Source organism: Neodiprion pinetum, chromosome 3, assembly GCF_021155775.2.
Source record: "Neodiprion pinetum isolate iyNeoPine1 chromosome 3, iyNeoPine1.2, whole genome shotgun sequence".
Lineage (NCBI taxonomy): Eukaryota > Metazoa > Arthropoda > Insecta > Hymenoptera > Diprionidae > Neodiprion > Neodiprion pinetum.
In genome coordinates, this window is record NC_060234.1 from 12,161,171 (window position 1) to 12,182,299 (window position 21,129).

The window sequence follows — 21,129 nt, forward strand, 5'->3', positions numbered from 1 at the left end:
CTCTTGGTTCGAGCTCTGGGAGCGGCCGCGTCGCAGGCCTGCGTCATGGTCCTCTCCACCCATGCGGCGAGGCCGGCCGACGTAGTCTGGTCCTCGCCCGTTGGTCCCCATGCCAGACAAGTGCCTAGGGATTCCCCGAAGCGTTCTACATTGAATCTGCGCCAGTTCCACCGAGCGTGTCCACCCCCGTCCCCAGATTTCACGCGTCGGAGGCCCTTTATCTCATACGTTATATAGAGGTGGTCCGAGAGTGTCTCCCTCTCCGTGAGGACCCGCCATTGCTGCACCGTCGGCGTCAGGCTCGGTGCCGACCACGTCAGGTCAACAACTGGTGAGCCCTGCGCCCTGACACACGTTGCCGTACTCCCATCGTTGTGCAGGCTCACTCCGCACGACGCCGCCCATCTCTCCAAGAGCTCCCCCCTGCGGTTGCTCCCCGCTGGGTCCCATGTCGGCGAGCGGGCATTGAAGTTGCCGTCCACCAATACCCCCCTGCCGCCGTCGCCTCTTGACCGGACCACCCGCGACAGGTCGTCAATAAATGCCTCGAACGCTTGCATGGGGACGTTGGGGGATATGTAGCCAGACACGACTGCTCTGTTTCCGCATCTGGCCGCTACATACCCCCTTCCCCTCTCCAGTAGGGAGCACCGTGGTGCATCGCCCTCCGTCTTCCAGCATATGGCCGCCAGGCCGTCCTCGCTGCCTAGCCAGCTGTCTGCGCCCGGGATGGAGTATGGCTCGGATATGAGACACACATCCACCCCCTCTTCTAAGGCAAACTGGCTCAGCAAGTCCTGACCCCCCCGGCTATGGTTTAGGTTGCTCTGCAGGAAGAACCTGGCCATCTACGGTGTTCCTGGCTACGGGCCCCCGACCCCGTTCTCTGACCGATGTGCAGTTTCCTGATCCCATCCTGTGGGCGCTGTTCTCTCCTTTGCTGTCGCACACCGCGCATTTCGGGGGGGATGTGCAGCTTCTCGCCTGGTGTCCCTCGCTGCCACACCTGAAACACGCACGCCCGCGCGCTGCCGGTGCGTTTCACGCGGTGCCTATGTGTCCAAAGCCCCAGCACCTGTAGCATTGACGGGGCTGCGCCTCCAGTAGCTCGACCCTGGCTATGGTCCAGCCTATTTTAATCCTACCCCTTGCCGCCACGGTTGTGGCTGCCCTTAGAGGGCACTGCACCCAAGCGCTGAAGAGCCCGCCAGCCGTTTTCCAAGGAGGGCCTACTCGGATCTCCTATGAACCGCATCCTTCCTGCTCCGCTAGGGTGCGGGCCAGCTCCTCTGTCGTCACCGAGTCGTCCAGCCCTTGTACCCTCAGCTCACCCTTGGTTGACGGTCGCGTCACCTGGACCGCGTCGCCGTATTTTTCCCCGATTACATCGGAGAGTCGCTCCGCCAGGGCGTCCGCCTTCTTCGCGTTGTCGGGTCCGGGTATTTCTATGAGCACCCCGCCATTGGCTGCTCGCCGAACCCTGGTCCCCCCTATGTCTAGCTCTTCCAGCTGGATCTTGCCGCGGGCAAATTGCAGGATTTCTGCGTAGGGGGCGCTCTCCCCTCTGCATTTGATCGCGACCGCCGCGGTTCTCGGGGCCTTGCGGGTGGCTCCGGGCGGTTTATTCGCACCTGGTTGCGCCTGGGTCGACGGTAGGACCCTTGGCCTGGCCTCCGTTGCCAACCTGCTGTAATTTGCCCCTCCTGGGGGGTTCCCCTTGGTCAGTCTATCCTCCTTCTTCTTCTTTCCCTTCGCCGTCGCGCCACTTCTTCCCACTTCGACCCAGGCGTCGTCGCCTAACTCCATTGGGGAGCCTGCCGCGCCTGGGGCTTTTTCTATGGGTTCTGCGGTATCTCGGGCCGCGCTAGGTACCGCGTGCGCCCTGTTGGGCGGTCCAAGGCCCGCACCTCTTTCCTTTACGGCATCCGGGGTAGCCGCGGTGTGGCTTGGATTTGCCCCGTTTCTTGTGCTGCGCAGCATGCGGGAGATCCGGCTGGCCTCCTCTCGCACTCGCCTGAGGGTCGCGGCTTGCCTGGCCAGCTCTTCATTCCTGGCCTGTCCTCGTCCGGGACCAGGTATAGTTCGGAGTCCGTGAGTCGGAACCAGAGTTCCGAGCCGCCGGTCGACGTCGCTGTCGGCTGACCCTCACTGGTTTCCCCCGCCGTGTTTACCGCCGCCGCCTGGATGTCGAGTGACAGCGCTGTTGGGGGTATCCCCCTGGTGACCCTCGCGTAGGTGTCCCCTGCGGGGGTTTTGGCCCCCGCCTGGGCTCTCCCTAGGGCCGCCCGGTACTCCTCGAGCTTCTTCTGGAGCTTCTCCCTCTCCCTTAGTCCATCCCGGATCTGGGTCTCCAGCTTCCTTTTCTCCTCCCGTAGCTCTGCGGGACCGGCTGCCATTTCTGCTTTGCCGGTAAGGGTGAGCAGAGCTTCTTTCGCCCAGCCCACTCTCCTTTTTATTTCGCCGCTCAGTCTGCCGTTTATTGACTTGCATTTCATCCTGATGCCGTCAATTTCTTCCATCCACTCCCTGATCTGGGCTCCCAGATCTGCCGCGGTCATGTACCTGTACTCGACGGGGCCTATCCCCTTCGAAGCATCTTCTGGAGAGCTCGTCACCACACCAGTGGCCTTTTATTCTGGCCTTCGTGGTAGTAGGGGGGGCTTTTGCCATCCCCGGACGTTGGCTCTGGGTACTTTCCTCGGATCCCGTGTCATCGGTATCTGAGCCCCTTTTTGCGTAGGCCCCCTTATTGAGGACAACGCGCCTCTTCTTGTCCTTAGGGCGTGTACCTGTGTTCTTCTTCTTTTGCTGGCCCTCTCCACTCTCTTTGGCTGGAAGCACGGCTCTCGCCTCTCCAGTCCCGCTTTCTGTGGCTCCCGCTCTGCCCCCCCGCGTGCTTCCCGGCCTGTGCGGCAGGGTAGGCTCCTCTTCGTCCGAGGAACTCGCGACTCCTGGTGGGGTGAGCTCACTTCCCTTTCTCTTGCTTCCCTGCTGGCACTGCGGCTGCGGGGGTTGCTTATCAGCACGCGCCATTGGCGTGATCTCCTCCTTCTCTACCTTCCCGGTGGCCTTGATCGCAGGTGCCTCTGCCGCTGGGTCTGTTCCCGTCCTTGCCGTAAGGGGAGGCCAGCTGATTCCCCTTACGATGGGACGTCCCCGTGTCTCCCTGTCCTCAACTCCTTATTTTGATTTGGGTGGTGTTGTGAAATCCATGCTAGAACAAATAATATATATAGACGGTTCGGCCATCATGGCAGCCACACCGCAGTGTGGCATCTCTCCCCGCCGGAAAGGATCCTACCCGCTTGCACGGAAGCCGCTGTCGGTTTGTCGGGTGGTCTGCCCTATTCGCTCGAACCCCCCGTCCCTACATCTTTAGCGTCGCCAGGCCGGGGATTCCCCTGTCAATCCGAAACAGGGTAGGCCCCGACCCAGTAAGACGTTGCCGGATTTGACCTACCGGACGTCGGGTATGAGGAAATACTGACCGGGTAATCCTTCACACATGCGCCTGGGATCCCAGGTTTGACTCCCAGATTGGCTCCAGTCAGCTGCAGGGAGCGGTTCTCCCACGTTGAACATGTGGTTTCCTGGGACCTTCGCCAGGGAACCGAGGTTCCGTGGACTAACATTTACCCGTAGTACGCCACAGAGGTCCGGTAAAGGTACTGACTTCACCCGCAGCCCCGGTCGGTCGGCAACTACTCCTACCTTGGTTAGTCTCTGAGAAATCGTCCCAGGGGCCCCAACCGCATCCCATGTACACATCGCCCATTCAAACCACCATTCATACACCCAGCCCGAAGAGGCTGAGCCGACTGTTCTTAGTGGACACTTGTCTAGAGTCACTTCCGCCACGAGGTTTTGAAGCCCCGTGGCGTCGGATCCTCGAGATTCATCGCGGCCATCAAGCCCCTACACCGCGACAAGGTGACAGCCGACGTAGGGGGGCTAGGTGGTCTAGTGGAGTTAGGCTCCGGTCAAGCATCTCTAGATACCAGGTTCGATTCCTGGCTCGGTCGTTAATTTTTCAAATTCACCAGTTTTCAAATTTACATTCTTTCGTTGAGTACAATCATGGAAGGTACCAGGATTATGATACATTTGAATGCGGACTCTTGTGGCTGAAATCTCTGAGTGGTGAGTTATATAAACATGGTGCGTGATTTATCAAAGTCGGTCTATCACTCGTAGTCCTGGATGATTCGTTAACGTTAACGATTTCGGGAACCTGTTCGATTCTCGAGGCACAATATTTTGCACCGATCGAACTCGCTCGTGATGAAAGTTATGCTCTTGGCTTGGTAGAATTGTTAACCTGTAATTCGATTCCCAACGTTGATGTTGGTCACAATAAAATTTACGTAGCTGATAAACTGATCACCATACCTACCGGCAGCTACGAGATCGAGGACATAGAGAAGTATCTTCAAAACGCGCTACGAAATGCAGATATCAGGCTCAGCATCAAACCCAACAATAATACATTACGCAGCGAAATCACATGCAACCACAAGATTAACTTTGAGCCGATTACATTGCTTAACTTTTGGGATTCACACCACGTGTATTGAAGGTTGATGAAACTCACGAATCAGACGTGCCTGTAACTATACTCAAGGTCAACGCGTTCCGAATCGAGTTTAGCATTACAACGGGCGCCTACGTCAATAGACACAAAGTACACTATTCACGAGTTTTTCCCGACTGTCCCACCATCATATAAGATCGTGGAAGTACCGTCGCACGTCATTCACCTTCCGATCACCGTCAGGACCATAGATCACGTTCAGCTCCGGTTAGTGGATCAAGACGGAGACCTGGTTAATTTTCGTGGAGAAGTTATTACTGTGAGACTACATATCAAATCGCGATAAACGATGGAAATTGTATATAACAGACTGTCAAAGAGTAGGTGTATCAGTAAGTCGGCATGCCCTGATCAAGTCAGTCATCGATCGATTCTCGAACCGTTAACACCTCGATACGTGTAGTTCCTGATAGCTCTGGGTCTGAAACTGACCACTTTTGGAAGAGGAATTTCCGACAACAAAAAATCCGATTTTGCTGTTTTATCATCTGCTACGTACCATGAAGAAAGAGATCTTAAACATTCAAACACGAGTCGTCTTTGACGAATCCGTTGCGCATTACGAGATTCACTCTCACAAACCTCACGCCTCGTCAACTTTCAACAACAGCGATGAGATTCAAATCACAGTTGAGCATCACGATCTATGCACATTACCCAGCAAAAGTTCGGTACATATCCATGGACGACTCCTCAAACCTGATGGTACAGCTACTGTGAACACACAGCTCGTAAACAACGCGATCTGTCATCTGTTCAAAGAAATTCGCTACGAAATTAATGCAGTTAAGATTGATAGAAGCAAGAACGTTGGCTTGAAAAGTCTCATGAAGGGTTACGCTTCCCTGCACCCTGGTCAGACTTGGCTCATGGAGAACGCTGGATGGCTTGATGTAGAAGAAAAGAAGAAAAAATAAACCAATCCCGAGGGTACTTTTGACGTATTGATACCGCTCAGCATGATATTGGGTTTCGCTGAAGAGTACCGCAAGATCGTTGTCAACGCGAAACATGATTTAATTTTGACGAGATCAAAAACCGACGTCAACGCAATCATGCACACTCAAGAGGAGGAATTCAAAATGACGATCAATGCAGTGGAATGGCTAATACCGTATTTGAAACTCGCGGATCAGAAAAAAGTTGACCTATCCAATTTCATTTGGAGAGATCCGCCTATTTCGATGAACTTCCGCAGTTGGGAATTGTAAGAATATCCTTTACTTCCCACAACATCGAAACACGTTTGGACTGTGAAAACTTCCACTCAACTTGAAAAACCTCGGTACGTCATTTTGGGTTTCCAAACAAGTAGAAAGAACAAGACCGGCAAGAACGCAAGTCATTTCGATCATTGCAATATCACGGACGCAAGCTATTTTTAAACTCTCAATCTTATCCGTACGGTAACCTGAACCTCAACATGAGTCGTAATCTGTACGCGCTCCTGTGCGAGATGTACGCAAACTTCCAAGATACCTACTACGACAAGAACCCCGAGCCGTTGCTGACAAAGAGTGAATTCCTTCGAGACGTCCCCTTATTCGTTATCGACTGTTCAAAACAAAACGAATCTTTGAAGTACGGACCTGTCGATATTCGTCTTGAATTTGAAGCTCAAGCCAACCTTCCCGCTGAAATATCGGCGTACTGTTTGATTGTTCACGATCGTATTGTCGAATACAACCCGCTCAGTAGTGGGGTGAAAAAGTTGGTATAAAAGCTGACCCGTTTCCACTATCTCGCACAGTTTAAAGATAGAGCTTATCGTTGACATGCAAGGCTCTCGTAGACCCTTCCACAATACCTTGACATTGAAAGAATTGGCTATAATTCCAATCTACTCGGAAGCATCTCCATTAATGTTTTTCTTCAAGCCACCTTACGAATAGGATTTACTGGACGTCAAATACAAAAGCCAAAATTCTTGATTAGAACGCGATTTTCACGGTTTACCTTGGAGCTGTGGAACCATACCGTTTGAGGAAGTTGAGTGGACCATGGAAGACAGACTGTGCAAAGCTGAAACCGCGTTCGTAAAAGGAAAAGAAAAACGAGATTGGTTGCCTCAAATTTTCTCGAAAGTTCAAATCATTGATATGCTGGACTTTGACTGTCCGTCGCTTCAAACCTTGCAAAAAACTTCAGCTGTGTCTCTAAGATGTGACGTGCATGCAATACCAAACGCAATCTGTGCAGCACAAAACGTTTTGATACTTCAAAATTGGCTACAAAATCATCATATTGTTCGGATGGCGAGGGTGTACGATTTGTGTTACTGCGCAGAAGCGTCTACAAGAACGGTCCCGCATTCCTGGCGAATATATCATCCTGGTTATGATAGTGTTGAATAGAATTATTGTACTATCGTTGTGAAGTAATTGTCAACTGCACCCTAAAAATTTTACTCAATAAAACTGTTTTTTAAAGAACATTCATGAAATAATCTTACACCTTCACCTTCACCTTAGCTCTCAAGAGAGAATTTTTTCAATACAAAGCTTATGTCAGATTCAACCTTGCTCTCCATACTTGACCGAGCTGTACCCAAACCGAGTTATGTTTTGCATTCCTAGAGCGATAGTAACCCAACACCGCAAATCCTTGGCTCTGAATGTATACTACCGCAGCTATCGGTCGACCTTGCACTCTGGTCTTGATTGAACGCGTTCAGAATTTATCGTAGAGTTCTCATCACAGTTACAAGACGCAAACGCAGCTCGAAACCCTCTATCGTTGCTTAGTGGTGTTTGAAGTAGCATTTTCTTAGATTTTAAGACTTAATTGTAGTTGCAATCAGAAGGTACAAAACGTACGTTCGAATAACAGGAGGATTAAGTAGGTATACAAAATGGTTTAACGATAGATGGAAAAATATTCATAATTTCAATCTTTTTTATTTGTTTATTGAACGTAAGACTTCCACAAGACACTGGATATTTGAATGTGATACTCAGATTATACGTATGCGAATTCAAGTTGGCCGTACGGTCCGCCAAGATAGTGTAGATGCAACCGTATCTCCTTACTGGCTGTCGTCACCTTCTGGAACAAATCTTCATATTTTTGGAGGGCCTTGGTCAGTCGGTTCTGTAGAAAAATCGTGAAAGAGTCTACCAAGTCCAGAATGATTTTATCACCAAATTTGGTTCTAACCCGACGAACGCCGCTGACTCGGTTTTCGAAGTACACTTCGAGGTCCGAAAGCTTTTTCAAGGGCAAAAGTGTCTCCAGGTGAGCGACTTCGTTCAATTTTGAAAAGTCCATGATCGTTACTGTCGAGTTGTATGTGCTCAAAATCTCTAGTGAGTTGATTGAGGTCAGATCTGATTTTCAGCAGATGTTTTACTTCTCCAATATTCTTGATGAGCAGTTCTAGTCGTTTCTTCAATTCAAGTTGTTGTTCCAGAGCACTTCTCATTTGCAAGAAGAACAGCTTCAGACTGGCGATGAAGTTTTCACTTTCGACTCATATAACGTTTCCCCACCACATTATTTGAAATTTGGTGGGGGTTAAAGAATGTCAAGTGGTTGATATCAAATACGTATGTTTGTGTATTCGCGCGCACCTTTTAGCATTCTTAGAGCGATAGTAACCCAATACCGCAGATCCATGGCTCCGAATGTACCGCGGCTATCGGTCGACCTTGCACTCTGGTCTTGACTGAACCCGTTCAAAAATTCATCGTTGAGTTCACATGGCAGTTACAAGCCAAAAAGAATGTCACGTGGTTGATATTAAACCAGCATCCGTGTAAGTGAAAAACAATTCTCAGAACCATTAATTTTGGAATGTCGCGTGGTTGATAACGTGGAAAAGGAATGCGGGGTGTTCGATGTTACACATCAGCAGTCCTACCGTGGGAAAAGCATGTGGGGTGGTTGACGTTACACATCAGCAATCCTACCGTGGGAAAAGAATTTGAAGCGGTTGATGTTACACATCAGCAGTCCTATCGTGGGAAAAGAATGCGGGACGGTAAAAAAGTTCTCGTCCCTGCTGCACCCTCTACCGTTGGCAGACGAGCACTAAATAAAGACTTTGACCTTTGGTCGGTAAGATTGTCGGTAAAACAGCACGATTTTGACCTTCGACCGATAAGAATTGTTGGTAAAGCAGTGCGATATCTACCGTTGACCGATACAACTGTCGGTAAGGTCGCATGGTTTTGACCTCTAGTCGGTACGGCAGACTGTGACGTCATCGCGGAAAAGGGTTGAGTCTGGGGATAATGCCGGTAAGTGTCGGTAACAGGAATCTGTAAGTAGAACCCGCCTTGCTGTGCTACCCGCGCTCGTTGTTATATTGCACTCAATGCGTAAGGCATTGATTATGCGTATAGCCACGGGTAATTTGGATTCATGATCCATGCCACCCCCGAGAAGATTCGGCTTGAAACCAAACAATCGACCAATGGAATCCCGTGGTCTAAAGTCCACCATTTAGTTACACCTAATTTTGCTATGCAGCTTATTGATATTAGCCTTTAAACTGATCGCAATATCTTTAGGTAGAGTCTTCTACAGAGAATTTTTAATATCCTCAAGTTCATAGCTTCCCGTGAGTATTGTAAAAACATCATTATCGTCTTTATTCGCTCCTTTTATGTAAAACTTATTGCAACCCGCGTCAATATTGGAGATTGAATTGAACGCCAAGAGCTTGACAAGCCCGAGAACTTGTGACGTTTTCGAATGAATGCTCACAGAGCACTCCAGGAGCGAGTTCTGTGTTCGAGTGGAAACCGAGCAGGTTGAGTGTAGTGACCGCATGTTCGAGTGACGGTTGAGATACTAAATTTTGATTGGTCTATGAACAAAAATCTGCCAAGACAGCAGGGGTCAGAGCGGTTTGAGCAAAACAAGTATGGCAGAGCCATTTCATGAAGTACGAATAATCGAGGAGTTAAACTCGTCACAGAATTCCGATGACGAAGAAGATATTTTATTATTGCGGAATATCGCCAATAGAAGACGCAAAATTCCGCGCATCCAAAATTACATCGCTGACGTTGTTAGCCACTATAACGATAAACAAGTACGTGCTTAACTTCTACTAAAAGAGCACCCTTGAAAATAGTCGGGTACCAATTTTTATCAAAATCTTATTATCCTAGCGTTGTTGGCAATAGGTCAAACATGACTATACGAAAAGTGTCATTTCGGACGTTAATCGGTTAAGTGGCAGCACCTGAGCCTGAAGGAGAGTTTATTATAAACGATGAAGCTTGGCGTTTAGGTGTATTAAAACGTAATTTTCTGGCCAGGCAATACATGTAAATGAGGAGCTGAATTTCAAATGGGTATCTTTTTTTTTTAGTTTTTATTTCAATTCAAGTAAAAAACTGTCTACTCTAGGCTATAATTTTTTTATTATTTTTTTTTTGATTCACGTGCATAGTGCTTGTGGTAATAGAAGCCGTGAGTTAATTTTTACCAAAAAATCTTTTTAACTCTTAGTGTAATTAATATTTAAAATTAGAAAAAGTGCCCTTTTGATCCGAGTTTATAAAAAGATACCCTTGTGATCTGAAGTCATAGAAAAAAAGCACCCTTTTGATCCGAGGTGATCAAATAAAGTACCCTTTTGATTTAAAGTGACAAAAAATATACCCTTTGATCAAAAGTTATCAAAGAATGTATCTTTTTATTTCGGGTGATTTAAAAAAAATTTTTTTCTTTATCTAAAATAATTAAAGATGTTTCTGGATTACTTGATTAAAATAATCATCGAAAAATATTTTCTTGCCCAAAAGAAACAAAAATTTTTCAACAAATTATTTATTTCTGGAAATAATAACATATTTTATAAAACCACTATGAAAAATTAACTATTGAAAATTAGAACAATTGACTATATAAAATACTGAATTAGAAACAATGAGTTATAATTTTTGAATTATAATTAACAAATAATTTAATGAAAAAATTGTAAAACTATTTAAAAGGAATAACAAAACATAAAACACCGACGATGGATCATTAATTTTCCCTGCCTTCCGCATTTTCTACTACGCTATCTGAACTGTGTAACCCGATTTTTCTGGCAATAAACAACTTGTAAACCATATTCTCTGGCGTCATACAGTAACTAACCTCCTGACAGCACCACAGTGCACGTATTACACGCATCTGATGCTGGAGAGGAAAATCCAATATTGAATCTTTTTAAAAACACATCACGAAACGTGGATTCTTTGACTTTTAAACTTTCATCTTCAGTTGTGTTATTGTACATCATCCAAAGTTTTGTTATGTTTAATCTACATGATAAATAAATTCGTTTTGATTTGTTTCTTGAGTAATGACTTTTTGTTGCTGGCAATAATCTAATGAATTTAGCAACATTTTCCCGTTTTCTCAAATTTTTAGGAGATTTTGGATCTCCACCTCTATTCTTTTTTGGTACTTTGCCACGAAAAATTGTTTTACCGACAGTTGTCATTCTTTTTGCACTTACAGAGAAAACTGCTTGAAAGAGTTTTTTGCAAACGCTTATCACACGTTTATTTTTTTTATATAAATAAAAATGATTGCTAAATAATCGAGGCTTGGATTTATTTGAAGTAGCTGCATAGTTGATTTGAGTTGGCTTATTTGGACCCATAAGCCTGGTTAAAAAAATATCTTGCGCAACTTTAGTTTTCTGATTATAAAAAAGTGTTCGACTTTGTAAAATTTCATCAATTGTCAAACTGGAGCATTTCAATTTACTTTTTGCAGGATGATGACATGGTGATTCAAAATCATGTCCTATTCGGTTCTTGTCAGCGTGATTAATAAAACAAAAAATCAATTATCGATTTCGATTTTCGTCAAAATAAATTGTATTGAAAAATATCATTTAATAAGAGTAAATACTTAGCATGTTGAGTCGATGCTGATTGCGGTCTAGCCCGTGTTTTTTTTCTTACTCCATTGTTAATTAATGACTCATTTACCTCATTTATTTTTTGTTTTGAGTCAACTTTTATCAGCTTCAATTAAATTATCACAATATAAATAAATTAAATCATATTAATAAGCAGAATGTTCCAAGAAGTAGACGTCACGATATAAATTCAAACTGAAGTGGATAAAAATAGGTTATGCAGTTTGTAGACAGGAAAACCGAGACTACGTGAAAACTTGTACTATTGAAGACAGCCGTGAGGGGCGCTTGTGAGGTGCGCAAAAGTAGAAGTTCAAATTTTTGAATTTTTACTTTAGAAAATTGATATTAATGATAGAAAGATTAATATTAATATTAATATTGATAATAATTTTTTATTTTAAATTAATGCAAAAACATAAAAATAATAAAAAATATATAAACTGTAAGAAATGCCGAAATATTTATCAGCGTAAGTAAGTTATATTTGATAATCAGTGCAAAATTACGTAGAGTCGTAAGCAACAAGTAATAATGAGCTCAAGATGACGATGTTGTTCGTTTGGAACTCTATCGAGAAGTGATCGTCGCCTCGCTGGTCAAAGCGTCGATCCCTTAGCAATTCGTGGGGCTCACTAGCCCTTTTGTCCTAGCCACTTATCGCCTCAGATGAGCAGCTCGGGTGACCGTCGCCGAAAGCGAGACGTTGGTCTCAAGTGGGCCCCTTTCGTCAACACGAGCATCGAGAGAAACTGTTGCGATCGTTGCGTTCAGTCGTCCATCCTGACGTACTCGCGTCCTCGCGAAGGTAGTATCTCGGGTCTTACGATGTTGCACTCGGTTGACCCGCACCCGTGGGAGACCGTGTGGATGTTCATGCCCCCCCGCGTGGCCATACTTCGGGTTACTCTGCGCTCGTCTGAGGACATAAAACAACATTGAATAGCTTGCAGCGTTACCCCCCTTTTTCACCACTTAGCATGCTTTATTTCACGTGCAGTTTGTGTGCATAATCCAAGCTGGGCCCAATTAATCGCTTAATGCTCATTAAACGACTCATGCAACGATCATATTGATCCAACGATTCGATCATTTGGTCACCTCGTCATTCCGGATCCGTGACCATCCGATCGTCCCCGACGACTGCGCATCAACACATATAATGCCAATCGTCACCCGGTCACCCCGTCATTCCGGATCCGTGACCGTCCAACCATCTCTCACGATTGCGCATTAACACATATAATGCCAATCGCCGCCCGGTCACCCCGTCATTCCGGATCCGTGACCGTCCAACTTCCTCCAACGATCGCGCATTAACACATATAATGCTGATCGTCTCCCGGTCACCCCGTCATTCCGGATCCGTGACCGTTCAACTATCTCCAATGATCGTGCATTAGCTCGTATAATGCCGATCACCTCCCGGTCACCCAGTCATTCCGGATCCGTGACCGGTCGATAATTTATCATCCCCTGAGGACGAAACCTGGACGGGCTGCAAGGGCTCACCTTCCACGTTGCGCGTCTCAGCAGGGCCTGGGACCTGAAGCTCTTCCTCGCTATCATCCGACTCGGTGTCACTGACTCCTGTATTCCAAAGCTTTAGTTTTTCGCCCGGAACCACGCCACAGTACGGCTTCTGCGTGCGCTGAGCACCCTTGACGTCCTCGATGACGTACCTATCACGGTCTATCACCCTAGTGATTTGATACGGCCCAGCGTACTTTGGCAACAACTTTTTACTCGCACCATCGTTCGTACAGACAATACGTCTGGCTACAACAATGTCTCCGCAATAAAATTTTCTGGGAGGAGCTCTCTTTTTATTGAACCTTGCCTCTTGCTCGCTTTGATTCCGCCGCATAACTTTACCGGCTGCCTCTCGAGTTTCTTCTCGGTTGTCATCGTACCGAGGTTCTCCTATGCTATTAAGGATTTGTGACTCGACCGCATTGCGAGGTCTAAAACCCAGCAATAATTCCGGAGGGCATTTTCCCGTTGCCTTATTGACCGTGTTATTTAAACCCCAGAGTACTCGCGGCAAATCCTGATCCCATCTCTTTTCTTCACTCGAGCTAGCCGCTAACGTGCTAAGGATCGTCCTGTTATATCGCTCGAACTGGCCGTTCGCCCTTGGAGTGGCTACTGCGGTTGCTATGTGTTTGATACCTCTTTCCTTACAAAATTCTTTAAATTTTTTACTAGTGAACGCACTTCCTCGATCACTAATAATACGTTGCGGAAACCCGAATGTTTCACCAATGCTGGTTAACAGTCGTTCAATAAACATTGTCTTGGTGTTCTTAACCGCTCTCGCAAATACAAATTTCGTGAATGATTCTACCACTACGAGTAAGTATGAATTATTGGTTGTATTCTACGAACGGTCCCAAGTGGTCTATGTGTACCGTGTGCATAGGCATAGAGACTTTTTCTATCGGGTTCAAATAACCTGGCCGCTTTCCGGCCGGTTCTTTGTTATAAAGGCACTCCAAACATGTGGCGACGTAACGTCTCACATAACGCCGCATCTAACCAAACCAATAGTCCGCCTGCAATTTCTCAAGCGTCTTTGTCACCCCGAAATGACCCATTTCGTCGTGGCAAAGTCTCACAATCTTTTGTCTTGCTGCTTTCGGCACAGCCCACTTGAGGCCGTCCGGCGTTTTTCTAAACACCCGGTTCTCCTTGAGCGCGTAATCCGATTTGATTTGTTTTTCCTAAGCATCTTTCGCTTCTCTGTTTAACACTCCGTGCACGTATCTTAATCGCGGATCTTGCATCAACGCAATTAACAACCAATCTCCGAGTTCGGTATATAATAACCCTACGTCCTCTATCTTTTTCCATTTATTATCGGTCCCGTCTTGGTTGCGGCTGAGTGCGTCGACATATGGCATTTTCCTTCCAGCCCTATATTCAATGGAACAGTCGAATTCCTGCAATTGGATCCACCACCGCGCCACGCGTGGTAATAGATCCCGTTTAACAAAAATCGCGGGCAACGCACTACAGTCGCTTACGATTTTAAACCGGACTCCTAATAAATAAACACGAAATCTCTGCAAACTGTTTACGACCGCGAGCATTTCGAGTTCATACGAATGATATTTTTATTCCTCTTTAGTGGTCTGTCGGCTAAAGTAAGCAATTGGCTTTAAATCATTCTCGATTTGTTGTTGCAACAAGACACCGCCCAACCCTAGCTGACTCGCGTCCGTGTGTAATTCGATCTCTGCACTCTGCTTATATATCGCTAGGATAGGCCTCGAAATCAGTTTTTGTTTTAACATATCGAAGGCACGCTGTTGCTCATCACCCCAACACCAAGCTACAGTCTTCTTTGTCAACGTAGTAAGGGGTCAAGCAATAACGGCGAAGTCTCGAATAAATTTTCGGAAATAGCTCGCAAGGCCGATGAACTGTCTCACACCATGCACGTTCGAAGGCACTTGAAAATTTTTTACGGCGTCGATTTTATGACTACCCGGCCGTATCCCTTGCTGGGTCACTTCGTACCCGAGGTAGTCGACCTTCGTTTCGAGGAATGTGCATTCACCCATATTTAGTTTTAGTTGTGCCTCTCGTAATGCCTGCAATACTAACTCCAGTGCATGCAAACCCGATGTGACGTCTTTAGATGGATAAAAATGTCGTCCATATACGCTAGGACAGAAATCTGACCCTTGAGCGGGTTTACTACTCTGTTTATCAAACGTTGAAAGACTGCGGGCGCATTTGCCAACCCAAAAGGCATTCGAAGAAATTTATACTGCCCGTCCGGTGTTACAAAAGATGTTTTCTCTATTGATTTCTCTGCAAATGGTATATGATAATACCCCGAGGCCAAATAAATTCGTGAAACAGGCGCTGCCCTGCAGACTGTTTAACTGATCTTCGATCAGCGGTAGTGGGTATCTATCTTTCTTCGTAATTGCATTCAACGCGCGGTAATCGACACACATCCTAATGTCCCCGTTCTTCTTGCGTTCTAGCAAAATGGGACTTGAAAACGGAGAATTCGAATCTCGCACGATATTATTCTCCTTTAACTCGTCTATAATCTTAATAAACTTTTCCCACTCTGAATAAGAGAGTCGATAAGGTCGACAAGTTACAACTGAATCGCTCTTCAATTCTATTTGAATTTCCGCGGCTTGAGTGGCCCCTAATTCCGAAATGTTCAGTGCAAAGCAGTCGTGGTACGAGTCAAGTAATTCGAATAGGCTTTTCTTTGTATCCTCTGATACACTAGGGTCGACTTTAACTTGATCTCTTGGAAGACCTTCTTTCCCTGCACTTTTAATTTTACAAACAACTCGAAATTTACTTTCGGCAAGCGACTCTGGTCTTGCTAACTCTGCCCTAGCGATAATTATTTCTTTGTGAATTGTCAACGATTGATCCGACAAATTAATAACTGGCAGTGTTCCCGACTTAGTACTAATAAGGCATCTTGGGATGCGGTATTCTCTGCCCTCTTCGACTCGTACGCTCAGCTCTATGTATAAATCACCAGAATAATTATTTTGCACTGCTACCTTAATGTCTGCTCCATGACGCGGGGGAATGATAGTCTCCTCCGCTGCCCTCAGAGTCACCTTTCGAGGTGGCAACTGCTCCATTTCCGGCAATGTAGCCAGCGACACGTCGAACAGCCGCAAGCTGCCATCTCTCTGGACCGTGGTGACAACAGGTAACCCCAAAAAGGGTTGTCCCACGATGAGCGGTACCCCTTGGATCTCGTCTGGCACGACAAGTACGTCCACTTGCCCCTCTGCCAGGTCAATCCTCATGTTCGCCTTGGTAGTGCCATACGGGCAACCTCCCCTCCACCGTACCCTCGGAGGACCACGTCCGTTGGTTGCAGGTGTAGCTGCATCTTGTCCGCTTCGCGTTTCTTCAGAGTGACACATTCGCTCCCGCCATCGATGTACGCTCGTAAAAGTGTACCGTCGAGAATCGCGTCATGCAGCCGCATATCCCTACTCTTTTGTTCAACACCGATACTCCGCACATTTTTCACTGTTTCCTCCTTCACCTTCGGACACTGCCGTGACATGTGTCCCACCTCGTTACAGCGAAAGCACCGCATAGTTGCCAGCTTGTTCGAAGGGCCCCCTGATGATCCACTTGGCCCTCGCTTTTCCCTTTCGTCGTTTCGCGGGACCCACTTGGGCTTCCACTTGTTATGGCCGCCCGAGTCTTGCCGTCCACGGTCGTTGTCCTTTCTGCCAGCACATGTGTCGACACGCTTTTCCGTTGAAGTATCTGTTTTGCTCAAAAAGATACGTAGTGCTGTCACGTGCGGAGCGGTCTCGCACGCGACGGCTTCAACCCTCTAGATCTCACAGAGGTTTATATTTAATTTTTAGGTGGGTTGGTAGGTGAACGTCCTCTACAGGGCGTTCCCTGGGAAAAGGTTTGGAGGATTTCAATTGTGTTGCACCAATATTTTGAAGGAAGCAGAGTAAAAGTGTTTAATGAATCAAAAACTAAAGCAGAAAAGGTTCTAAACAAGGAAGCTTACAATATTTTGGTCTAATTCTACTCACGTTCTCTCTCTCTCGCACTTACTCTTCGGTGGTTCAGCTCCGAATTCGCAGAACGGCTCACGCTTTCACACTCACATTCAATTAAGACTACACAACTTGATTAAGTTCGTGGCACAGCTTCCTACACTTAAAGTCTAACTTCGAAGGCTAACGTCGCGACGCGAGACGCTTGGATCACCGCGTGTAGATTTAAAGGAATGCTCTCTCTAATCGTCGGAGACCCAAGACTTATAACTCTATACTCGACAGCTTTGAAGGAGCCTGTTTCCGTTGACGTTGGTTTGATCCTGTCTCTAACGGGACTGCCTTCGCTCGCTCGTCCGACACCCCTTGGAACGTCGGGCGGCGAGCGAGTTTCCGCTGAATTTACAATTCGATGTTTTCGCTAAATACACAGTTCCAGACAAAGGCTCGCCTCGCGACAGTCATCCTCGAAGCGCGTGATTTCGCGCTCGCCTCATCCCGGTGTTGATTACACCCGGGATCTGGCGGGCGCGAAGACGCTGACGTGGCTGGCTGTCCAACTACGCCGTTGCGCTTGGCTACTCCACGAACTGGTTATAATAAAATATTTTGTATAGACTAACTAAAACTATGCTTCCTTGTTTCTAGAAATAATAATATATAAAATAATAATCGATATAATCGGTAATATATTACAGTTTTGAGTAAATATGCGGCGCTCGTGACAGTGCCTCGGGTGTTTGGAAATCGTTTTGCTTGATTGCGTTTTTCAAGGACTGATCGAAGGTTCCTTGCGCAATATAATCTGCAGCGTCTTTTCCTTCGAACCCACATGCTCTTACAAGGGCTGCTTTTTCGAAAAAGTATCGCATCATGCTCTCGTTCTTTGTCTTCGTCCGTGCCAACATTACAGCAAGCTTATCGGGTAGCGATGTGTAGTCGGTGAATGCCTCGAGTAACTTCTCCTTCCACTCGGTCCAACTGAAGTCGACGGTTGTCAATCCGTCGTACCACGTCTTCGCCACACCTCGTAGATTCTGCAGCGCGAAGCTACTAACGGCGATGTCATCCCATTCGTGGATCTTTTTCAACTCCTCCACCTTCTGGATCCACACTTCGATCGTCTGACTCTTCTGTCTAGGGTCAAACAATGGAATTGAGCGCTTGCCCTCCGTTGTCTTTCGCGGTCCGTGCTTCTCCGCGACGATTGTCACTGTCTCGATCAACTTTTGAAAGGCTCCCTGCCAGCCCGAAGAACGATCGTCACTAGGTGTGCATAGATCGATCGGTGTACGCCGCCGATAATGTCTGCTGCGAGATTGTCCCCGAGAGCGCTCGCGGCGAATCTCCGATGATCTCTCCTTTTCTTCGCGTCGTCTACGGCTCGATCGCGGAGGCGGTGTATATCGAGAGGTTGTCTTACGACAATTAGATCTCGATCGAGATCTACGAGATCTGCCGTTCGAGCGACCCATCGTATAATAGTTTAACACGTTCACGATCACTCGTACACTTTACACCGTCCTCACAGTAGTTGTCACACTATTACACGCACACCACAAAAGATGAAAACAAGTTCTTTATCCCACTTCTGAACTGTAAGAAATGCCGAAATATTTATCAGCGTAAGTAAGTTAAGCCCCCCGCACACGACGCTTGTTTTGCTGCTAGATTGCTTGCTAAATTTTGCCGCTGGGTTCCAAGTTGGCTGTGGCGCTGGGTGCAACGATGGCGCCCTCGTTGGGTTGGCTTCACACGATGCTTGTCGCTAGGCGTGCTGGCGTGCAGGGAGCCTAGAGAGAAAGTATAGGCGAATACGTAGTCCCAGCATTTCTAACCTCAACAGTACTATGGACGCTCGAGTGCAACAAACTATTGCGGCTGAAATAATTCGACGTAGGAAAGCAATTATCGTGTCAGCTGTAGTAACTGCTTTTAAACGTAGATATCTACTGAAACAACGAAAACGTAAATTGTGGAGTCGCGAGTGGCTGTTACGGCGTGATAGAGGACAGAATGTTCTAAATATGGTATTTCGTGAGCTCGGGTATGTAACCATATGATTTTCATTTTATTTATTATTACTTTTTTGGATTTTCAATTTTATACTTGACTTTTCAATGCATATTTATACTAAATTTTTGTTTAGCCCTGAAGATCCAGCCAGTTTCACCAATTATACTCGAATGATGGAAGATGACTGGAATGAGTTGTTGACACTTCTGATTCCGGCCATAAAAAAACAGGATACCGTTATGCGTCAAGCTATATCACCGAGGGACAGACTCACTGTGACTCTCCGATATTTAGCAACGGGCAATACGTTTCAAGATTTGAGCTACTCCACTCGCATAGCCGCGAACACAATTTCAAAAGTGATTGACGAAACTTTAAGAGCAATAGTAGAAGTAGTCGACTCAAAAGTATGGAATTTCCCATCATCGCCGGAGGAATGGCAGGTTATCGCTCACAAATTCGATACTTTATGGAATTTTCCTCATTGCATCGGTGCGCTGGATGGGAAACACATCAATTTTCGTCCCCCTCGAAGTGACGGATCGATTTACCGTAATTATAAGGAAAAAGACAGCATTGTGCTTCTGGGTCTTGTCGATGCTGAATACAGATTTTTGTTCGTTGACGTCGGAAGAAATGGACGTATGCACGATTCTGCTGTTTTGCGTGAGAGCCCATTATGGACTAAGATCAACGATGGAACGTTGAACTTACCTGCTCCATGTGAAATTACAGGCTTTTGTTACAAATTACCGTACGTGATTGTCGGTGACGACGCATTTGCCTTGAAATCTAATTTGTTAAAGCCGTATCCGGATAGAAACTTGACGCTTGACAAAAGAATATTCAACTACAGATTGAGCCGTGCTCGCAGAACTGTTGAAAACGCTTTTGGCATACTGGCAAACAGATGGCGAGTTTTACTTTCTACGATATCTCTCTCCGTTCAAAAAGTAGAGACAATAACTTACGCGTGTGTGCTTTTACATAATTATTTACTCAATAAATCTAACAATGATTCCAGTCAATGGTACGTGCCGCATAATTACAGAATCTCAACCCGCGTTGATAGTAATTGTAATGCAGTACAATTATCCGAAGGGCAGAATGCCTCCCTATATCTGAGAAATAACCGAAGCAGTAATGAAGCTCTAGAGATACGAGATAAATTTTGTGAATACTTTAATACTACAGGCATAGTGCCATTTCAATATACCGCTATTGAACGAGGTAACTATTAGTCGTTGCTCTACGAGCAAGTTCATAGTATTTATTCATTTATTGATTTATTTAATAGCACTGTGGCCGCGGCTTGTATTTGTATTTGACAGTATTTGTACTATGTTTATACAGAAATAAATAAATACCATTACTGGTTTTACATTATTCGAATTTTGTTTGTGTACGAAAGACTTTTGAAAATATCTCTTTGACTAAGCAGCATCGACAATTGAAAAAAGAATCCCTCCAAAATTACACAGATTCTCGAGTTTTTGGATATTCGCCGAGGACTTCTGAGAAATTTCGAGAAATTCCGGAGAGTGTGAATGGCCAGAGTGTCGTCCGAAGTGCAAGCGACGAAGGGAACGATTATATTTTTTTACGACTTTTTCTCAACAATTATCGAAGCTGGTGTCAGAGAGAAAAGTTCGACCGAGAAAAATCCATAGTTCCTGAGAACTGTGAACTGTAGCTAATTTTTGTTCCTTCATCGATCTCGCCGCTTCGCGTTGACCTTAATTTTAGCAATTGGAGTAATTTTTAATGCTTACAATTATACATAAAGAATGACGTGAAATATTAAACATAAATAACGAAATGAAAAAACAAACAGGAGACTTATGGAATGGAATTTTTATAAAAGAAAATGAAAATCAAGATTTTTTGGTTGTCGGTGATGTCGAAACAGGTTGGTGTACTCTTTTTCTTTCACTTTCTAACCCGAATTTATTCCCCCTCGATCGAACAAGATTTTACAACGAAGAAATTGTCATGATTGTTGTTTTTCGATTTTTGAATTTTGAAAATTTAAGGAAAACGTGGAAAACAAGAATTTCCTTCGTTCATCATTTTTTTCTGGTTTGTTTGTCGATTTTTGAAATTTGAAAATTTAAGGAACACATGAAAAA

The 21,129-nt window shown here is 45.8% G+C and overlaps 2 protein-coding genes across 2 annotated transcripts in view; both read left to right on the forward strand.

The window, feature by feature from the left end:
- LOC124214342 (uncharacterized) overlaps window positions 1-21,129 on the forward strand; it is a 474,723-nt gene that overhangs the window by 222,063 nt on the left and 231,531 nt on the right. The gene's annotated exons all lie outside the window — the stretch shown is intronic.
- LOC124214979 (uncharacterized) lies at window positions 18,723-20,277 on the forward strand. The gene is made up of 2 exons (XM_046617807.2): window positions 18,723-19,031; window positions 19,134-20,277. The coding sequence occupies exons 1-2, from the start codon at window positions 18,835-18,837 to the stop codon at window positions 20,239-20,241; spliced, it is 1,305 nt and encodes a 434-aa protein (XP_046473763.1). The 5' UTR covers window positions 18,723-18,834; the 3' UTR covers window positions 20,242-20,277.

Excerpts from the sequence above, each read along its gene's own strand:
- LOC124214979 (XM_046617807.2), top strand. The coding sequence starts at position 18,835 with ATGGACGCTCGAGTGCAACAAACTATTGCGGCTGAAATAATTCGACGT. Across the intron at positions 19,032-19,133 it reads ATGGTATTTCGTGAGCTCGG|CCCTGAAGATCCAGCCAGTT; the intron begins GTATGTAACCAT and ends ATTTTTGTTTAG.